General features: G+C 34.6%; 2 protein-coding genes across 3 annotated transcripts in view; one reads left to right on the top strand and one right to left on the bottom strand.

The window, feature by feature from the left end:
- LOC134268771 (uncharacterized) overlaps positions 1–22,266 on the bottom strand; it is a 209,676-nt gene that overhangs the window by 156,983 nt on the left and 30,427 nt on the right. The gene's annotated exons all lie outside the window — the stretch shown is intronic.
- On the top strand, positions 365–21,724 carry LOC134268762 (myosin-11-like). 2 transcript variants are annotated; one of them, XM_062750999.1, is made up of 20 exons: positions 365–500; positions 760–931; positions 1,951–2,010; positions 2,357–2,470; positions 2,572–2,697; positions 2,793–2,904; positions 7,862–7,995; positions 9,448–11,760; positions 11,895–12,044; positions 12,514–12,715; positions 13,185–13,310; positions 13,680–14,231; positions 14,431–14,549; positions 14,760–14,864; positions 18,714–18,911; positions 19,052–19,168; positions 19,293–19,451; positions 20,066–20,177; positions 20,332–20,519; positions 20,661–21,724. In XM_062750999.1, exons 1-20 carry the CDS (start codon positions 463–465, stop codon positions 20,727–20,729), a joined length of 5,166 nt encoding a protein of 1,721 aa, XP_062606983.1. In that variant the 5' UTR covers positions 365–462; the 3' UTR covers positions 20,730–21,724. The 2 variants fall into 2 exon arrangements, with proteins under 2 accessions (XP_062606983.1, XP_062606984.1); XM_062751000.1 differs by lacking the exons at positions 365–500; positions 760–931; positions 1,951–2,010; ... (2 more) ...; positions 2,793–2,904; positions 7,862–7,995 and adding an exon at positions 8,024–8,065.

Here is a 22,266-nt window from a genome sequence, read left to right as displayed (position 1 = left end):
AAGAAAAAAGGTAGGTCAAAAGTCAAAGGTCAGAGATTAAACATAACCAACTAAAAAGAGCTGAGATATCCCTAAATGAATATTATTGGGTCACACATTGAAGCTGTATAAACTGGATTGTTCAGGTCACATGATGAATTCATCCTTGCTCACAGATCTGTAGTGTTTAACTGCAGGGTGTAGAAATCACTGCCACCCTGGAAGTGGATTGTGTTTCTGCCTCTGGGGCTGATGACCTGTACATGTGTTTTTGAAGAGAGTTCTACATAAAATTGTAAAATTTTTGTACTGAAAGTAATAAAATTGTACAAAGATACCTGTAAAGTATCAAAAACTTTATTATGGTGTTTCATTTGGCAGGAGCTTTTAGAGACGATAAAAGAGCTCCAGTCCAAATTAATAAAAGAGAGGCGAGAGAAGCTGCAGTTAGAGTTGAAGATTCGTGACGAGGTGTGCAGCGAGATGATGAAGCAGTTAGTGGAGATTGAAGATGAGTGCAGGTTTGTGTTAGGACTAAAGTCTCAGACATTAGATTAGGGATCTGAAAGAATATAAACAAACATGTATATTTGATTAACACATGTACATGTTATTCACTGTGCCATATGTTTAGCAAAATTCTAAACTGAGTAAGTATCTGGTTTAGGACTGCTTAGACTCATTATTATTTGTTCCTAACTCCTTTGTACTCAGACAAGAATATGTGATGACTATAATAAAGGTTTACCTATAATTTTACACATCCTTTTGATTTGACAGTGAGCGTATCAGAATTAATGAAGAGGCCACAGAAGAAATGTATGAGAAAAGAATTCAAATTCTGATGGATGCTTATGAAAATCAAGGAAAGAAACAGAGTGACTTCATGACAGACAAGGATGATGAATGGGTCTCCAGCATTCTCTTCTACCAAGAGCAAATGAAGAATAAGGTGAATTTTCAAAGTCATTTTTATTGTACTTATATACATCAAAAGTTGGGATGTCAACGAATAGTCGACTATTCGACTATCAGTTGAATAGACCAACGATCGAATAATGAAATGACATTCGAATATTAAATAAATGCAAGAAAAGGAGCTGATAATGAAATTCTCATCTCAAAATTAAAAAAGTGTCCTTCCTCAAACTATATAGTGAAAATCCTCAGACGAATAAGAGCTCAAAAACAGTCACAGCATATGAATAATTTTCCACATTGTACATACATGTATTTAGAGGAGAGTAATTACATACCATGATAATTATTTCCAAATCACTGGCCTTTTTGTTATTGTTGTAAATTACGAAATGCTATACTGGACTTTGAAAATTATTTAATTGACTTTTACCAAATATATTTATAACCTAGCGCTACGGATTTCAAATGCTAGGAACACACAAAATATGCATAGCTGTGAAGTTTTTAAACATCGGTAATTATTAATACATGTACAATAATCTTACATAAAAGACATTTTGATAGCTGGGGCAATCATTATTTGAACAAACAGTATTTTTAACAATATCACTGGAGGTGTGGATGGTGTATGTTTCCAATTCCCATTTTCCAATTTAATTAATAAGCTTTCAAAAACACTGTGCTATAAAAAATGCTCCGAATAGTCGACTATCGTTCGAATAATGTAATCGAATGTTCGACTAAGAAAATTAAATATTTTGACAACCCTAATCAAAAGGATTTTTTGGCTTTAATAGAGGACTTGTTTCAAAAGTACCATTTTGTTATCCATTTAGAAAGCCTAAAATAAAATACTGTATGTTTGCAGTTGCCTACCAACCAACTTATTTACATTAAGCAACCCTATGAAAATCTCTGATTTGTTCTCCAACAAAAACCTGAAAACTACAATTAAAAAAAAATCTACCTACCTATCCGTTCTTAAAGGTCAAACAATTTTTTAAGCTTGATCCAAGTATTGCACTGTTTACATGGCAAAAATATTTTTAGGAAAAAGATGCAGAGATAGAAAGGCTGAGGAAAGAGTTAAATGAGGCCAAATTAAAAAAGGTAAAGTAAAAAATTCCAATAACAAACGACACTTTTTCCATTATATCTAAAATCAATTCATTAAATTTATACTTTTTGCTGGTATTGTATAATGATATACATGTATTACTTAGGGCTATTTCAATGGAACATATCCATGCTAACCAAAGATTCCTTGATATTTGTTAAGGGGCAGTCTTAATTTGCTTAGTTTCAGTCCCCATCCTGATCTTTAAGAAAGTGTTATAACCTGTGATATTCAGAAAAGGGGGGTGATTAGAACAATAAAAATTTATGTTTCAATATTTATTTAACATAAAATAATATTCTAACACTAAGCATGCTAAATTGATTTCCCTTTGATTAGGTTCTGATCAGTGGACAGTCTTCCACCCAGGGGTCAGCTGACATGGGGGACTCGGTTCTCCTAGAGACCCTGACCAATCAGCTGGAGGAAGTCAAAACCACCCTCAAAGAAAAGGTTTATAAGCTGCAATTATAATCAAGCTGTTTGATGCAAATATATAATGAGACCAATGATAGACAGAAAACAGGTTAAGAACCATTTATATCTTTTTACAGGATGATGAAATAAAGGAGCTGAATGAGATGTTAACAGAGGCAGGGGAGACATTCCAGGCAAAAGAAAAGGAGATTCAGGATCTGAAAGTCTTATTGGAGGAGGACAAGGCTGATAAAGCAGAACAGGTGGGACTGTGATGTAGAGAATATTGTCTTTCTGTGAATTGTTTTCAAATTGCTGTGAGATTTCTATTCTGTAATTTTTTTTTTTCACTTTGAAGGTGGCAGAACTTGAAAAGGCCCTGATCGAAAGCAAGAAAGCCTTGGAGATGGCCGATCAGAAGATAAAAAGCCGTGATGAGACGGTGGAGACAACCAGGAAGACTTTACAAGGTACTAGGAGGTTATCCTCAGTGAATAACAAGCCTATCAGTGCTCCTCCTCCTAGCTCAGGGGTGGTCAAGTTTCCTTTTGACAGTCCCAAGAGGGGGTTTAGTTTACTGAGGCCAGGAAGTACTAGTCAAGTCGCACCAGGTCACAATCAAGTCCTGAAGGTCGTGCTAACTCCTGTTCAGAACAAATTCCCCATAAAGCAGACAAAAACTAGTCTACTAAGACTTCAGAACTCTCCTGCCAAAGACCCAACAAGGGGCAGGGAGTGTCTTAGAAATAAGGAAAATGCTGCTTTGTTGAAAAAGCGACAGGCGGTAGAGGAGGAAACCAATGTTTCTCAGAATAAGAGGCGGAGAGTGTCCGATAAAGACAAGGTCCCAACTTCTAGGTCACAAAAAAGAAAGTCTGCCACTAAGGGCAAAAGGAAGTCGTTAGCAAAGTACAATTTACGGATTAGAAAGTAAACTCCTTCTTCAGAGAATTATCATAACTGTGTGCCATTTTATCATGGAATTTAATGCATGCTATCTGTATTACTTGATAGTTTTAGAATATCCAGTTTTTTTACCATTACTGCATGTCTTTCAAACTAATTGAAAGAGAAAGTGGAGTGTGATGAATGTCTATGGAAAATTTTTATTGTGAATTTCTGTATACCATTATCTTATTTAAAAAAAAGGCAATTTTGCTTTTGCAGTGTTGGGCTGTCATTGATGAGAATTTGTGTCTTAGTATACAGTTAAAACCTTGGTTTTAAAGAACTCCTTTATAAGGAAATTTCTGTTGTAAGGGAACATAAATTCTATAGAAAACTTTTCATTAATACAAATATTGAGGATAAAAGATCAATATATTGAAGCTTTTAGTGTCTGACATTTCAAAGTCGTACAATTCCCCCTCAAAATCTTCTGTCGCAGCTTGCACCTGCTGGAAATTTTATAAGTATTAAAATTAACAATTTGTAGGAATAGAAAATAGTTATTATTTTCAAAAGTTCTACACAATTTTTTATACCCCCCGCAAACGAAGTTTGGGGGGTATATAGGAATCACCTTGTCTGTCTGTGCAAACGTGTCCGGTCCATATCTTTCTTATGGAGGGACATTAGAATCTACTACTCCACACAAAGATTGCCCATGACCTAAGGGTGTGTCATGACCTTGACCCAAGGTCATTTGGGGAAGTTCAAGGTCACTGGAAGAAAAAGTTCATAATTCGTGTCCGGTCCATATCTTTCTTATGGATAAACTTGATAGGTTTTCATTTCACACAAAGATTGCCCATGACCCAAGGGTGTGTCATGACCTTGACCCAAGGTCATTTGGGGAAGTTCAAGGTCACTGGAAGAAAAAGTTCATAATTCGTGTCCGGTCCATATCTTTCTTATGGATAAACTTGGTAGGTTCTCATTTCACACAAAGATTGCCCATGACCCAAGGGTATGTCATGACCTTGACCCAAGGTCATTTGGGGAATTTCAAGGTCACTGGAAGAAAAAGTTCATAATTCGTGTCCGGTCCATATCTTTTTTATGGATAAACTTGGTAGGTTCTCATTTCACACAAAGATTGCCCATGACCCAAGGGTGTGTCATGACCTTGACCCAAGGTCATTTTGGGAAGTTCAAGGTCACTGGAAGAAAAAGTTCATAATTCGTGTCCTGTCAATATCTTTCTTATGGATAATCTTGGTAGGTTCTCATTTCACACAAAGATTGCCCATGACCCAAGGGTGTGTCATGACCTTGACCCAAGGTCATTTGGGGAAGTTCAAGGTCACTGGAAGAAAAAGTTCATAATTCTTTCCGGTCCATATATTTTTTATGGATAAACTTGGTAGGTTCTCATTTCACACAAAGATTGCCCATGACCCAAGGGTATGTCTTGACCTTGACCCAAGGTCATTTTGGGAATTTCAAGGTCACTGGAAGAAAAATTTCATAATTCATGTGTGATACATATCTTTATTATGGAAAAAGTTACTTCTGAAAAAAAACAGCGGGGGGTATTTTGTCCCGTTTGGACAGTTCTAGTTTTTTTTGTACCTGGTCATCAATATTGTACTGCAACTTTCTGAAATTCTGTGCTATTAGATACAGGTATATTACGGTAATTTTATATTCATCATTGACAGCCCAATTTACATGCAGGCACATGTAGCATTTATATTGAAAGTTTGAATACTTATTTGAGTAAATAAATTTATTTATGCATTAGATTCTAATCATCTGCTGAACAGAAGTTCATCACAAAATAAGTTGTAATCACCACATTCGTATCAGTAAAAGATTTTTACACACAAAATCATTTTATTAATTTGTTTTTATCAATCGTGTGTGAGAATGTTTCAATATTTATGTTGTCACTGGTTAGCCTTCTGCAGGGACATTAAGGCAAAGTGATGTTTTCTTTGTGATATGACAATTATCATACATAAATTGTACAAAGTATGTTTTGTAAAAGTAAATAACTTGATTAAAATACTGAACATTGATTCTGTTTATTTTTCTTTTGAAAATGACAAGAATCAAACTCCTACAGCAGGCTAGCATATGGTGACAGATTTTTATTTTAAGTATATTATGTAAATTCCTGTAATTACACCTGTTTAATTCTCTTTACAGGTGAGTTTGTGTCACAGTATGTGAAGCCTGCAGCAGGGTTTGTCTCTTATCATTTTTTTGAGGCTGGAGAAAGGTACAAGTATTGATTATAGAATCATCTAAATACATGTATATGACAGAAAAGGAAAAAAAATTATGAAAGTTATGGGAGGCTTAAGAAATTTCTGTTCATGAAAGTCTCAGTCATTTTATTCTCTGACATACAAGCACTGTCCAGTGATGTGGAGAAGATCTGTTTGGATGGCAGTTGAAAACAAATGTTCCTGGAAATTTTGTTTACTTTAAATCATTGTTTATTTGCAAGAACATTTTTTTTTACATAATTACACCAAACTGCCTGCTTGCAAAAATGTATTCTTGCCTATAATTTTACTTTCAAAGACTACACAATGCAGGGGTCTGTTTTACAAAAAGAACTTCGAAATGAGATAAATAACCAGTTAATAGTAAAATTATTGTAAAATTTTGCAAAATTAAATATTTTTTATTGCTTTCACTATTTTTGCAAAATTCAAGATTCTTTTTTGCTAGCACAAAAAAATCTTTCTACATGCCTTCTATAAAAAAAAAAGATTAAAAAAATTTTCAATTTAATTGGAGGTAGAAAGGTATAAGAATTTACTGATTTTGGCCTAAGATGTAAATTCTTTTGTAAAAAAACAAACCCTGGTAACTAAAATTCTTGAAAAATTTTGTTTTGCTTATAAATACCAAACGACAATCTCGCAATGATGAGTACTTATAAAGAATTTAGTTAGCTACAGTAAATACAGCTTAGAAGGTCACTTTTAAAACATGAGAGGTGAAGTAAAGAAGGACACTGATGCCAAGGTCAAATCAAAGGCCTTGATTGAATTTGTGGCAGATTTTCGTACAAGTATGTATTTTTATGATGAAACCAAAGGTTCAAACCAAGTCTATGTCAGGAAGGATTGTCTATCAATACATGTGATACACCAAATGAACAAGTTGGTAAAAGCAAATACATGTATAAAATGCTAAAGTACTATGTCAACATAGCAATTGTAAAGTGATTTGGGTTGAAATTAACAAAATTGCATTCTAGATACATGTAATTGTATGGTTTAAAGTTTTTGAAGCAATTACTTTCCTCAATTACTGTAAGCCTTAATATCATTGAACTTGAATTGAAGATAAATCTAGGAGACTCACTTTTAGGCTGCATGTGACCTCCATTTCACATGAGTGATGTTGAGTCAGATTTATTTAAAAGTAACTTTAAACCTTCTTAAACCAACTTGAATATAGGGATGTGCACTATCAGACATGCTTTGGATGTAGCAGCTGACTGCCTGGGTGGTCCAACATAATCAAATTCATTACAATAGAAGTTTTGGATCAAGTCCATTCCCAAGGACTTTGACTCACATGCAGTCCAAACTTGCATGAATATTCATCCAGACATACACACTTAAAGAACATTCATTTGATCTGAGACTTTTCCTTAATTTAAAGATTACTTTAATCGAGGTGTTCTTAGTAATGTTTTATCACCTACTAAGGAATCATTTAAATTCATGGGGGCCAATTTTCATGGATTGCTTAAATTCTACAGTTTGTTGGGAGATGATTTTGTGTGTTCTCTGTTAACTACAAAAGGAAATATGATGTACTCCTAGTTCATTCATTCGTGGAATATGTACATTGTTAAATAAGAGGTAAAATTCGTGAAAATTGAGCCACCACCGCATTTAATGATTCCACTGTATGTTTAAGAAAATTGAAAAATGAGAGTGTGATGTTAAATCCTATTTAAAGGTAACTTTCAATGTTTTGTGTGTCGCATGGTGCAGTGGTTAGAGCGTCTGCTCTAGAGTCACAAAGTAAGGAGTCAATCCTAATGTTGCGGGTTCGAATCCCACTGTGGGACATGAAAACAAGTCTTGCGGATGAGACTGTATAAACCGAGGTCCTGTGTCACAGTAGATGTTGGCACGAAAAAGATCCCTCACTGCTAAATGGCCCTGAGTGCCGAGTATAGGACAAAATTTTGTAGCTCTCCACCGGCAAGTGGTGGCATCTCCATACGAGTGAAAAATTCTCAAGAGGGACGTTAAACAACATACAATCAATCCATGTTTTGTGGATTAATTAAAGTTCAAATTACATGTATATACTTAGGGATTAGATTACGGCTAAAATATTTTCAAGATAAAAATTTGACACAAAACATATGCATAGGAATAGTCTCCTCAAGAACAACAAAGCAATGTTACTCAACCATGTGTTATTTCAGACTTCAACACTAGCACTAGTCTTGTAGCCCTTGGCACATAAGTTTTGTTTCTATTGCATTACTTATGTTATCACCAGATGAAGTTGACAACCTGAAAACCTCCCTCGACTCATGGAAGATGAAATATGAGAAGGAAGAAGAGGAGAGTTTAAAGCGAGAGCAGGCGCTAATTAATGGCTACAAAGCAGAGATAGCCAACTTAAAGCATCAGGTAGGTTAACAGGGGACTTACAGCCCTAATTAATGGCTACAAGGCAGAGATAGCCAACTTAAAGCATCAGGTAGGTTAAAGAGGGGCTTACAGCTCTGATTAATGGCTACAAGGCAGAGATAGCCAACTTAAAGAATCAGGTAGGTTGACAGGGACTTACAGCCCTAATTAATGGCTACAAGGCAGAGATAGCCAACTTAAAGAATCAGGTATGTTAACAATGGACTTATAGCCCTGATTAATGGCTACAAGGCAGAGATAGCCAACTTAAAGAATAAGGTAGGTTAACAGGGGACTTATAGCCCTAATTAATGGCTACAAGGCAGAGATAGCCAACTTAAAGAATCAGGTAGGTTAAAGGGGGAAGTCCAGCCCTAATTAATGGCTACAAGGCAGAGATAGCTAGCTTAAAGAATCAGGTAGGTTAACAGGGACTTACAGCCCTAACTAAAGGCTACAAAGCAGAGATAGCCAACTTAAAGAATCAGGTAGGTTAATGTGGGAATTACAGCTCTAATTAATGGCTACAAGGCAGAGATAGCCAATTTAAAGAATCAGGTAGGTTAACAGGGACTTACAGCCCTAATTAATGGCTACAAGGCAGAGATAGCTAACTTAAAGAAACAGGTAGGTTAATGCGGGAATTACAGCCCTAATTAATGGCTACAAGGCAGAGATAGCTAACTTAAAGAATCAGGTAGGTTAATGCGGGAATTGCAGTCCTGATTAAGGGCTACAAGGCAGAAATAGCTAACTTAAAGAATAAGGTAGGTTAACAGGGGACTTATGGTCCTGATTAATGACTACAAGGCAGAGATAGCCAACTGAAAGAATCAGATAGGTTAACGGGGACTTACAGCCCTAAATAATGGCTACAAGGCAGAGATAGCCAACTTAAAGAATCAGGTAAGTTAACAGGGACTTACAGCCCTGATTAATGGCTACAAGGCAGAGATAGCCAACTTCAAGATTCAGGTAGGTTAATGGGGGAATTACAGCCTTGAATAATGGCTCAACACAGAGATGGCCAACTTCAAAAATCAGGTAGGTTAACATGGGACTTGCAGCCCTGATTAATGGCTACAAGGCAAAGATACTGTATACAGGTATATTTTCACCCTGTATTATTTTCGCCCTTTTCCACTTGCGAACAATTTTGCCCCGTTTTAAATTCGCCCAGTCATCTGTTTAAGAAAATATGCTGTGTTCTTTGAATTCGCCCACATTTTTACAGTAGCCAACTTCAAGAATCAGGTAATGTGCCCTGAATACTAGAAATATTATTAATCTGAAGAGCCATGCAGGGTTTATATACAAATTTTTCATGTGGAATAAATATTTTATTTGTAATTGATTGCTTTATGTACATAATTAGATAAGCAGTTGAAGTAATTTGGACAGTAACTTCTTGAAAGTGTTAATTATGGTAACATTTTTCTTTCTCTATTGTAGTTGTCGTTGGTGAAGGCAGAGCAGCGACACAACAGCCCCTGTAAGTCTCCAGCCAAACACAAGAAGCACCAGGATCATTTCATGGAGGACTTGTCAAAACAACTGAAAGATCTGCAGGAAGAGTTCGACAAAAACTCTGCAGCAACGCTGGAATTAGAGGAGGCTCTCCACAGGACAAAACAGACAAACGAAGAGCTGGAAGTGAGACTCTCCAAGCAGTCTGAGGAGAACGAAACGGCTCAAGTCAAGATTGAGGAACTAGGTAGAAAATGTGAAGAACTAGAATCTAGAGTTCAAAATCTACAAAGTGAAAAGGAAGAGGCTGTTAAACAAGTGGAAGAGATGAAAGAGAATAAAGAAAAGCCCACAGCTTTAGAGGAAGATATTGAAAACTTGAAATCAAAATTAGCTGAAAAAGATGTGGAGATTGCAGAATTGAAGGAGCAGGCAAATAAGCTGAATGTTTCAATGGGAAATAACTTGCAATTTCAGCTTGATGAGGCAAACATAGAGATTTCACAACTTCAGAGTAATCAGGCGAAACTAGAACGCAAAGCAGTGAATCTAGAAAAACTTTATAAAGAGAAAACCAAGCAAAATATGGAACTGAATGATGAATTAAACAAAGTGAAAGTAGCAAAGGAAATGCTAGAGGAAGACTTACAGGATCAGGAGGAAACAGAGGAAAAAATGGCGGAAATGTCAAAGGAAAATGAGGAACTGAAGCGAAAAGTGGAGGAAATGGAAACAGAGTTAAAACAGCAGGAGGGTAACTCTGAGGAAAGGTTTGTCATCATTCAAAAGGAGAATACTGACTTAAAGGAGAAAGTAGAAAAACTGAAGGAAGATGTTACGAAAGAGGAACATGTCAGCACTGCAATGAAATCTGAACTTGAAACTGCAACAACTAGACTCAAAAGCCTAGAGAAAACCTGTGAGACACTGGAAAAGAAGGAGAAGATGATAAAAGATTTGGAGGATAAAGAAGAAAAAAGTGAGAAGATTATAAAGGATTTGGAAGATAAAGTTGCCAATTGTCCACAGTGTCAGGAATGGCAGAAAAAGTATGAAGAGCTTGAACAAACTTTAGAGAATGTTAAAGGGGAGGTAAACAAGTTAAGGGAAGAACTATCTACACTGAGAAGTGACCTGAAAGCTAAAAACATGGAAGTTACTGACTTAGAAGAAAAGTTTGAAAATGTCAAGTGTGAGTTGGCCAAGAGAGAACAGACATTTGTAGAAACCTTAGAAAAACTTGAACAGACAAAAGATCAGTATGATGCATTTAAACAGGAAATGGAGATTCTGAAGGAAAACTTAGAGGAAAAGGAAGGAGAACTGGAGAGATTACAGACAGCTCAGGCAGACATGATGGAACAGCTGAACACTACAAACGGCCAGGTGCACGAACTGAGTGACACTAAATTAAAATTCGCAGAAATGAAGTCCTCTCTTCACATGCAGAAAACATTGTATGAAAAGACCAAAGCTGAACTAGTGGGTCTAAAGGAGGAAAAACATGAGTGGATTTCAAACGAGGAAAAGCTGAAGGAACAGATAAAGAGTTTGGAAGAGAGGACACATTGTATGGAAAGAGATGGGAAAGAGCTTTCAGATTTAAAGGCTGAATTGGCGGAGACAAAAAAGAACTGTAGTGAATCAGAAGAAAAGTGGAAAATCCTTCAGGCAGAGAAAACAGATATTGAAAATAAATATAAAGAAATGGAAAACAAACTCTCCAAAGTGTCCTTTGAAAAAGAGAACAAGGATGCAGGATATGTGGAGAAAGTATCAAAACTGGAAACGAAGCTAGAGACCGCTGAAAAGAGGTGTGAAGAACTTAAAAACATTCAGAGTTCAATACAGGATGAGAAAAGTGATCTGTCAAAAAAATTGGAAAATCTCTCACAGGAACTGACAAAAAAGAATGATGTAATAGAAAGTAAAGAGAAAATTTTAACGGATTTGCAAGGAAGGCTGAAAGAGGCAGAAAACAGTGTAGAGAGGCAGAATTCTATTACATCAGAACTAAGTGAAATGAAGGCAAAATGCCAAGAATTAGAACAAATCAAAATTGACCTTGAAAATAAAGTTAGCGAGGCTAGTCAAGCTTCAGATCAGAAAAATGATGTCCACAACAGGAAGCTTATACAGGAGCTATCAGACTGCCACAGAAAAATTGATGAGCTGCAGGGAGTAAAAGAAAGATTGGAGGAAAAAGTGGAAAACTTAAAATCAGAGATATCGTCAACCAAGGACACTAAGGAGGATTCCTGTAATATTTGTCCAACAATCCACAAAGAGTTGGACTCGGTAATTGTAATTTTTGCTTCATAGATGTGGCATTGAAGAATGGAAAGTGAAATAGAGATGTTAAAATACCATTTTTGGATAGATCTAGAATTTTCAGAAAATTTGAGATAATGAGAATTTATTTTTGCTTACAGAGTCATGAAAGGGAACAGACATTGAAGAAGCAGCTTCAGACTGCCGGGGAAAACATCGGGGAGCTGAACAACAAAATCTGTGACCTAGAGGATCAGGTGTCAAAACTAAACCAGAAAATCCAGGAAGCAGAGAGCAAAACTGTACACCAGGTAGGACTACTCTTCATTTTCCGTATCTTTTATGGGGAAGAGATTTATTTTAATACATGTAATTCAGCATCATCATAAAAAAAAAATAAAATACATGTATATATGAGCCTCCAACTAGCAACTTTATCATATATATTGACAGATTGAAAAGACATGGTTAAAACTAGTCAGTTTCTCAACTTTCTATATCTGAATAACTGAATGCATTGATTTCCAGGTCCCAGGATCATGAAACAGACTTAGACTTAAGTCAAATTTTTAATCACCTGTAAAATGTTTATTAATTATTGAATGAATCTCTAATTTTGCAGATAACAACACTTTTATGAAGCTATATTAAAAAATATCTAATTTTTGATTGCATTTAAAACAGTCAACTTTTAATCCTTTGGTCTATAGCAATTAAATTTTTATCCTTTTGTCTATAACTAGAAATTTATCATTTTTAACCAATCAAATACTTCTTTAGGAGCCCAGATTGAGCATGCCTGGCAGTTCGGTTGACCTTGACAGTCTTCGAGACGAGCTGACCCAGAAGTTGGACGTGATACGAGAATTACAGGGAGAGTTAGTGAGGAAGGACAGCAAACTACAGACAGAGAAGATGAAGTACAAACAGTTAGTGGAGGAGCGGACTGACGAACACAGGCGATATGAGGCAGCCATGAAAGGTAATATTAGTTACATAGTCTTTTAGTGACAGGGTATGGGATGATACCTGGTTAGTAAATTTCATACCTGGCGATACCTAACAAGGTATCATTCCATACCCTGTCACTCAAAGACTATGTAACGAATTTACCCCACCGATGAAACATTTACGTTTTATCTGTAGTTTATAAATGGTTTTCTCTGCTAAATGCTTCATCGCGCTTATACTGTGCCTATTATGACGTCACGTTTGTGTTTGTGACGTAATACATCGAACGGGTATAGATTTTACTGACCGGGTATGGATTTACAACTGACCGGGTATAAGTAATCCACCGCCTTCACGTGACAAACTTCAACCAATCGTAAGCCAGGATTTCACGGAAAAATCGACAGAGGTGGGGTAACTGTCAGTGCTAATGCTCTGTGTACTGGTACTTACAGGAGCTTAATGAACATATTTTCTTTACAATAATCAATTCTATGTAGATGCGACAGCTAATGAGGAATGTATCGCTGTGTTGAAGACAGCCCTGGCAGAACAAGAGGAAACCATGGAACACCAGGACACACTGATACAGCAACATGAGAAAAACATCGAAAAATCACAAAAAGGTACAAAAACTATATTTTACCTTTCAAACTATTTTATGCGTACTGGTACATGAACTTGAAAATTTAAAAATGTTAACAATGGTAATATTTTTTTAAAAGCGCTAAATTAAATAAAAAATTTTTGCTTGGTCTAAAATGTATATAAGAATATTATGTTAGAATGACATGCTGAAAAGCTACTGTTTGTCAGATTTTATAATCTTTTCCTTATTAATATATTTTATAATGAAAGAATCCTTTAATGTCTGGAAAAAATCCCTTGAGTGATGAGATTTCTAAGTATAGCTAATGTAATCTTTTTTTAGAGAAAAGGAAAATAAATGAATACATTTGCATGCATACATACATGTATGTCAATTCTTTTTACAGAATGTGAGAAATACATGAACATGTACCAGTCTCTTTTGTCTACCACCAGTACAAGCAGTGTGGAGATCCGGGACCTCAGTAAGAAAGTTTGTGACCTCTCCGTGGAAATCGAACGTGTGAGAAGTGAGAAAAAAGACCTTGAGAATAAAATCTCATCACTGAAGAAACAAGAGGCCGAACACCAGCAGCTGGCCCAGGAAAACTTATCACTGAGAGAAACCAAGAGTGCTGTGAAGGATTTGAGGGACAAGTTGTCTCAAGTTAGGGGAGAGAAGGAAAGTCTTCAGACCACACTGAAGGGTGTGACGACTCAGGTGGAGAGTCTACAGCAGGAGAAGAGAGTGCTGGAGGAAAAGCTTGGGAGAACAGAAGAAAGAGATTCCTGGAGTGACAAGAAGGTGGAGGATTTGACGGCTAAGTTATCTGATGTTGAGGTTAGGTACAACAAGAGAGAGAGCGAGTTCAAGGCACTGAGGGAACAGAAAGGAAAACTGGAGGCCATCTTGAAAGAGAACAATGCAGAGATAAAGGATTTAGAAAAATCACTATCTGGTAAACAAGTACTTTATTCACGAAACCAGCATCTACATGTATTATAATTCTTTGCATTTATATTTCACCAGTTCTAAAAACAATGTGCTTACACCTTTGTACATGTAGTCTTCCTTTATCAGCAGATTTTTTTCATAGTGAAGTATTGCCTGTATTTTATGCTCAGTAACAATGTCTAGGTATTTTTTATCTTTGATAGAAACAAGAGCTGAATGTGAAGCTCTGAAATCAGATGCTAAGAAGGAGGCCAGAGAACAGCTAAGTGATATACAGAAGGAACACGAGGCAGCCATGGCTGACATGAAAGTCAAAATCAGGGTAAGTGAGAAGATGAACAGGTTATTCTGTATGAACATGTTACATGCTGCATAAAGGTCTATAGGAGGAGAATCTGTTTTTGCAGTCTTTGGGCAACCTAATTTGTTGGTGAAAGATTTGAATTTTAAAGGCCTTGAGTAGTTTCATGATGTTGAAATGATGTAATTTCACATTTTGTTAAATACATGTGCATTCATTTTATTATTTTAGGAAAAAGACCACAGTTTACGGACTGGAAATAAGCAAATTCGTCAACTTGAAGATGAAGTCAAAGAGCTTGTAGAGAAAAATAAGGATAAAGATGTTCAAATGAAGGTACAGTACATTTGAAAGACTGTGACCTTTAATTTAAGACAACAATTGTTTTGTTATATTAAACTTTAAAGGCTTTTAAATTTTGAATTTCATAATCCTAAAAAATGCAAAATTTTAGACCGTTGGGAAGCGCTATCCTTATTACACAAAAGTATACACAGGAAGTCAATGAAAATTATTACCTTTTGCTGGCCTACTGTTCATCATACATGTAAAATTAGTAGAGCAATCTAATAAAAAATATCATTAGTAATAATAAATGATCATTGTAAAATTCCATAATTTCTGACATAATAGATATTAAAACAAGCACTGGTCTCAGAGTTTTGTAAAAAAAAAAAAAAAAAAAAAAAAAAAAATCTACTGTATGTACCTCATATTGTTTGAGAGAAATGACTTGAGTTTAGTTGTGAAAAGAAATATAATAAAATACAGGTATAAATTCAACAGTAAAACACTCTCCTTGCCTGTCCCTTTCAAAATCTTAAAAACTATTCATAATTAAAAATAGCTCTTGTAGCAATTAGATTTAAAATGATTTTGAAATAGAAACAGTTACTTCCCGTTTGTATAAAAATAAACTGGTCCTATTTTATATAATGTACATTCTGTATTTAAAAAATTCGCCATTTCAACGACTGTTTCGTTAAGTTAAAATTACATACAAATGTGTGTATTTTATCGATAACCTAAATTCAGATTAAAATTTAAAAACTTAAACAAAATCTTGATTTATTTTATATGTGTTTCTTTTAAAAATTTTTAACACCTGTGACTTGACCGATAGTGCAAGAAATGCTCGGTTATACAAAGAAATAAAGTGCCGCGCCACAGCATGATATGCCCGTCAAAAAATTTCACAGTTTAGGTGCAAGAAAGCTATGTCTAGCATGATTCTTATTTTGATGATTAATTATAATAAATTTTACATCATTGATAGATTTCTGTGCTGGTTGTGTTAGACCTTGTCAAATGCCCATCATATTAAACAATATCAATTTATTCTTAACAATTAATTTGGTACCAAATTAATTTTGAAAAGAAAAGGCTGGCCATCAAATGACATATGCTATAAACTGACCAGCAGTTCTGACTAATCCCCAAAGGTCTAATACAACCAGCCTTCCTACATTGAACTCATTAATTAATCTTTAACTGGATGCCTACACTTTCAAGAGATGAATGGTTCTTCATAAACCAAATTTTTTTTTTAAAACATATAAAATAAAAATTTTTTTTTTTTTTGGAAATTTTAATGTCAAGGTTTTCATATGTAATTCATATGGACATGCTGATTCCAACTAAAATTAAGTTTTAATTGTAATATTTTTATAAAATATCATTAGCTGTGCAATATCAAATTAGTTTTAATTACTTTTCATCAAATTCATTTTAAAACTTAGGCTAGCCAACAATTAAGAGCTATTCTTAATTCAACAGGCTTATCCATTTGCCCAATACTCAAGGGACATAGATAACACCGATGCTCTATAAAGTTAACTCCTCACACTCAAAACTCATTAATTTCTCTCTAATTTGACATGCAATTTTCTGTTATCAAAATTCTTCTTAGCCAGTGCTTGATAATTACACTCATGGGAGAGGTAGGATTTCTCTAACATACATTATATTTGTTATAGATTGCTGTCATCAAGATTTGCTTAAAAAATAAAGGCCTTGATTTAACACTTTTTTAATAAGGACAAATCAATACTTTCATTATTTTGTGTAAATAATAGTAAAAAGACACATTTATTTTTAAAATTTCACTTAAATTAAAGGTCACAGTGACCTTGAAATACGCGACACACCTTCTACCTAAGACACATAACCTGGCCAAGTTTGATAATTGTAAGTCTTATAGTTTTCTAATAAGGATAAAGGATTTTTCCATATTTGGCTATAACTTCAATTTAAAAGACTACCTACTTTTTGTGCGCGACACACCTTCTACCCAAGATGCATCATTATGACAAAGTTTGATAATCCTAGGCCTAATAGTATTAAAGTTATGAGCCGGAAACGGCTAACAGACAGGGGACGGACACGAAGCCTATAACATAATACGTCCCGTCTTAAGACGGGCGTATAAAAAGGAAAAGAAAAAAACTCTAAATACTGTAATACTTGTCCAGGCGAAGTTGTTACTAATCAGACATTTTGTTTTCAACCTTACTATCCATTTCATGCAAAAAATGTTACCAGGTTATTTTTTCCTTTATTTTCATCGTAATTTTTTCGCTGCGTCTCAAACCAAGAATCTTTTTACGAGTAAAAACAAAATTACAGCCACCTATGCACTTTTCATAAAAAAAAAAATTACACGATCTTGATTTATTTTATTGAAACACTTTGAGAACATTTTCATTTTTCAATGTTTGTAATACAGATAATTAGAATCAATTATAATCAAGCTAAAATTGTTTGCATCGAAATGACCCCTCATTGGGATGGCAATTTACAGCAGCAAACATCAAAAGACCAAAAGTTAATTTGATGGTGGCTACGCGTGTCTAACAAGGTGAAAAAGATATACACAGGGACTAGCAGCTAAATGTCAATAATTTTCAAGTACCCAATGATGGACCTTAATTTATTTGATTGACGGGGGAATCTTAAATCTGAAGGCGGTGCATAATTATCGCAAACGAAGTTTAGCAATTAGATCACCATGTCCGTCGGTCAAATAGAAACAGTTACTTCTGTTTGTAGAAAAATTGTGTGGTCCTACCATTACTCAGAAACTATTGTAAGGATTTGTCTGAAAATTTGTACACATATTATTCACCATATGAAGTTGTGCACCTGATATTTTCATCTTGATTGGATGATAATTTTGAATTTTACAGGTGTTTTTTCATTTTTATGTTGTGTATTTTGTCTGGACCATTTCTCAGAAACTATTGCAAGGATTAATCTGAAAATTTGTAAAAACCATATAAGGTGTGCACCTGGAATTTTCAATCTTTTTGTTAATTTTTTTGCATTTTACAGGTTTTATTTTTTATTTAAATTGACTTGTTCATTTTGGGCTCATGTATAAGGTTTGAGATATAGAATCTAGAATATCTGTTCAAAAATACTACAGGTTAAAACTACTCATAAAAACTTATAAAAAGAAACATCATCAAGTGTTAAAAACAGTTTTTACATTGCACAGAAGATAATGTAATTTCATTTTGTCTTTCAATAATGACTGGACATGCATCCAGTTAAAAAAATTAATGAGTTTTTGTTGGAAGTTGTTAAGGCATATCTCTTATCAAGCGTGTGTGCTATCTAATCTTTTTAGGGAATAAGGCACAAAATTAAAGATCTCTCTTCTCTTTTCTCTTAATTGTAATTTAAAAGCACTTCATTACTGGATGACCCGCTCTTTATTTTCAAAATGCATTTCAAATTGATATATCATTAATTTGATTTTGTATAATGGTTTTTTTTACAATCAGTTTGCAGAGTGACATAACACATAATTGCAATATATTTTTTTAATGCAGAAATAAAAAAAAAATAAAATGGCAAAATAAAAAATAAATGTTACCGGAATTACAGTGTATTATTTGATGTTTCATTTGGTTGCACCTTTGTTTCATTCATTAAGAAAAGATGATAATATTTCACTGCAAATTTTTGTCAAGTAATTTTCAACACCCAAGATCCATAAAGTATTTTTGAATTGGCACCTTCTCTGAAAAACCCAGCGGGGTAAATCTGAATTGGACAGTTCTAGTTATCTCGGGCTTTAATTTGCTTTCCACAATTTTTATACATTTTAACACAACTCACTACAACTAAGCATAGAAATGCCAACTGTCTTTTAGGAAACACTCTTTTACTTATTTGTTACAGACTTGGAAAGAAGAGAAGGATAAATTAGTTTCCTCCCTGTCAGAAATAATTGAAAAACAAAAGGAGGATAAAGAAAAAGTGAAAGAGCTTGAAAAGGAAAAGTCTCATCTGGAAGCTGTGGTCCGGGACCAGATAGAAACTATAAAACAGCTGACTTCATCTGGATCATCCGTATCATCTACTAGGAAATCCAGATTGGTGAGTAACATGTTCATGATTCATGTTGATGCTAATTTATATATTTTTTGGATGGGGGCTCCTAGTTTGAAATAAATTTGAAAAACTATAAAGTACCAAAATCTGTGACTTCAATTGAAATAATTTTTTATCTACTTCAGAGAAATACCTCTATATCATCAGATGTATCTAATTTAGATACAAGCGAAACTCCACTGCGCAGGACTTCCACTCGGAGGGGAAGAAAGAGGCGGTCGTACTCTATGCCAGATATTGAGGTTTGTTAATGAAGGTGTACTTCAAAATAATCTTAGAAATGGGCTTTTGTCATTCAGTACTGTCACTGAAGCAGTTTAAGAAAGAGAAAAAATATTTACTGGTACGTGGCTTTTGTTTTTTTAGACCCCTGCCTCTAAGAAGAAGGACAGTGATGTCTCGCTGTTGTCTGAGGATGTGGGAGATGAGAGGGAGAGGATCCAGATTGATGCCACACCCCCTGTTGCCGCCAAAACGCTGCGCAGGACGAGAAAGAAACCACGATCTTCTACTGACCTCCTCAGGGTAAAAACAAATATAGACATGTATAATGACTTGTATTGTAACATTATTAGTTATGTAGACACTTAGAGGGGTTTTACGGAAATATGTGGGGTCCTTGAAAAAATGCATTTTGGGCCAGGTGTATTACCCCTCAAAGTGTCTACTTAACGAATTTATCCTGTCAAAGATTTCTTAATAAAGTTATTTTTTCTGAGTTGGCAAATCCCTCCAAAACAATTGTTTACATTGTGATGTCGTTTAATGTTTATATGACATCAGTTATTAGGCTCTTTGCATGTTCAAATGAAAACAACGCATGACTATGATCTGTGCAGTATGGCACATGGAGGGGCAAATTTATTTGATGTGTGGTGGGTAGGTCATGTGGAGGGGGCATATTGATTTGATGTGTGGTGGGTAGGTCACGTGGAGGGGGCACATTAGCAATATGATGTGGGTAGACAACATACATGTAGTATTGTTTGATACAGTATTCTTGACCAATGAAATTTCATGATTTTTATCAGAGGCAGGATAATGTTTGTTGTTTGTATATGATGAAGAAAAACAGTACAAAGATATCCAAGATCAAACCTTAATGTACGATGTCCCTATATTCAGAGATTGTATTACAGGAGGAGGCAAAAGAGTCATCAAAGTGCAAAGCTGCTGATAAAGAAAATAAATCCATGAAGAGAATTGGATCCCTTCTGTCAGCCTTGAAAAAGTCACCTGTTTCAAAATCAGGTATATATACATGTACATGTACATTATTTATCCCTTTACTGTAAAGTTGGAACTCAGAGACTAAAAATAGGAGCATTTTATATACAATTGATTGAAATAAATCTGTCATACAAGTATATGCATACAATACTGCAGCTTATGTTTTATGTTGAAGCTAAGAAACACCTGGCGGAAATCAAAGAAATGCCCTCGCCAAACCACAATCTGGTGGAAGTAGAGGATTGTGGGACACAAATGTCGGCAGAAAAAGTCAAAGAACCCCCCTCTCGTAAAAAATCTCGCCATGCATTATACAAAGAACCACTACAGATATCAGAGCCCCTAGACTGTGGGCAGTTCATTGTAAGTCAAGTTAAATGTACAATGTTAGTTATTATAGTCAAAGAGATAAATAAAAGTTCATTTTACATGTTCTAAATTTTATTATTCTGTTACAAGTAAAAACAGTAAATATTTAAAGGTTTATGATGTATTTTCCCACAGCACACTACTCCAGAGGAGAACATACATGAAACAGTAAAGAAGAGGCTAAGGGGCCGACCCAGGAAGTGAACAATGGATACTATTTATAAGCTACTGGGATGACCCAGGAAGTGAACTATGGATGCTATCTATAAATGTGCCAAACAATTTTACTTTTCATTTCAATTCCTCTAAACTGTTACTTTTACAACTTTTATGCATGAAAGATAGTTTGTGTTTTATTCAAGAATACAAGAGGTAACTTGTTAGTGGATAAACATATTGAACAAATGTTATCCTTCCCTTTTAATATCCAGTAATACAGGGTTTGTCACATCAGATGTTTCCTTCATGTTTTTCTTCAGCTTCTGTATTTTCCAAAGAAATGAATGACTGTCAAGACATTGATTCAAAATTTGAAAAAAATACACATTCTATGAATGTATGGATCTGGTCATTAGTTTTCACAATACTTTAAGCTGGTATGTGCTGAAATGTAGAACTGCACATGTATTAAGATTATACTAAAATATATTCTTCTACTTTCTATTTTATGTCACTATTATGCCAGATTTGTTATATGTTATTTTTGAGATGTGTGCTTGAAAGAAGACTTGTTTTTCCTGGGCATTACTTAAAAAAAATCAAGCATTTTGTCAAAATTTGAATGAATTTTTGATTTGATATTTACAATCCATTAAATTCAACTCATATAAGACACAGATATCAGGAAATGTTGTGTCAGCCAAGAAGACTTCATTATTTATTTTTTTCATTTCATTTGTGAGAAGTTTGTCTTATAATAGTGCAAATGTTTACTGAATGTCCATAAACTTTCTACCTAATGTATTATCTAATGCCTATCTTGTATACAGACCGTTGATGATAAAAACTGCACTGCTTTACCTTGGATATCCAGTTTTTGTACTTGAGTGTATTTGTATCTAATCACATTAGGTTGTGACTGTCAGGAGCTGCTTTTCAGAACTATATGTATGTCAATCCCATTAAAACCCATAATCATGTCTATTTCCCTGTCTCTCTATCCTCATTCTTTTTTCAAAGAAATACAAAAATAAAAAGAAGTTATGGTGTTATTTACTTTTTCTAAAACCGTAAGAAGGAAGGCAATTTTTATTTGATACATACAGAGGCCAAATTTGAATATAAAGGAAAGTGGACTGGTGTAGGGTAGTGTAAAATAAAAATAAAAATATGTTTGTGAAACACTGATTCCCCTCTCAAGGCTAATAGCAGCAAAAAGTAAAAATTGTTAGTATCCATTGGAAGAACATATCATGGGAAATATACCTGTGAAATATGAAAGCCCCAGTACTAATTGTTATAAAGCTTTGGTCAAGGTTAAATTTTTTTTTTAAGTGGGTCAAACTAAAGTCAAGCTCAAAAATATTTATATCCAAGGAAAGATCTTGTCACAATTAATACCCATTGAAGATGAAACCCCTAGCATCAACTTCAAAAGTGCAGATCAATGTTTAAAGTTTGGTAATTTTTTGAAAAAAATAGGTCAAACTATACAAAGTCAAATATGTTGGGTCTTTTCAAAAAGGAATACACATGTGAAAGATTAGCCATAGCTCCAACCTATGAAAAGTTATGGGCAAGG

Source organism: Saccostrea cucullata, unplaced genomic scaffold, assembly GCF_032062105.1.
Source record: "Saccostrea cucullata isolate Sc308-1 unplaced genomic scaffold, CSIRO_AGI_Scuc_v1 ctg772, whole genome shotgun sequence".
In the NCBI taxonomy this organism is placed as follows: domain Eukaryota; kingdom Metazoa; phylum Mollusca; class Bivalvia; order Ostreida; family Ostreidae; genus Saccostrea; species Saccostrea cuccullata.
Note: the sequence above shows the minus strand (reverse complement) of the source record. Positions and strands in the feature narration are given on the sequence as shown.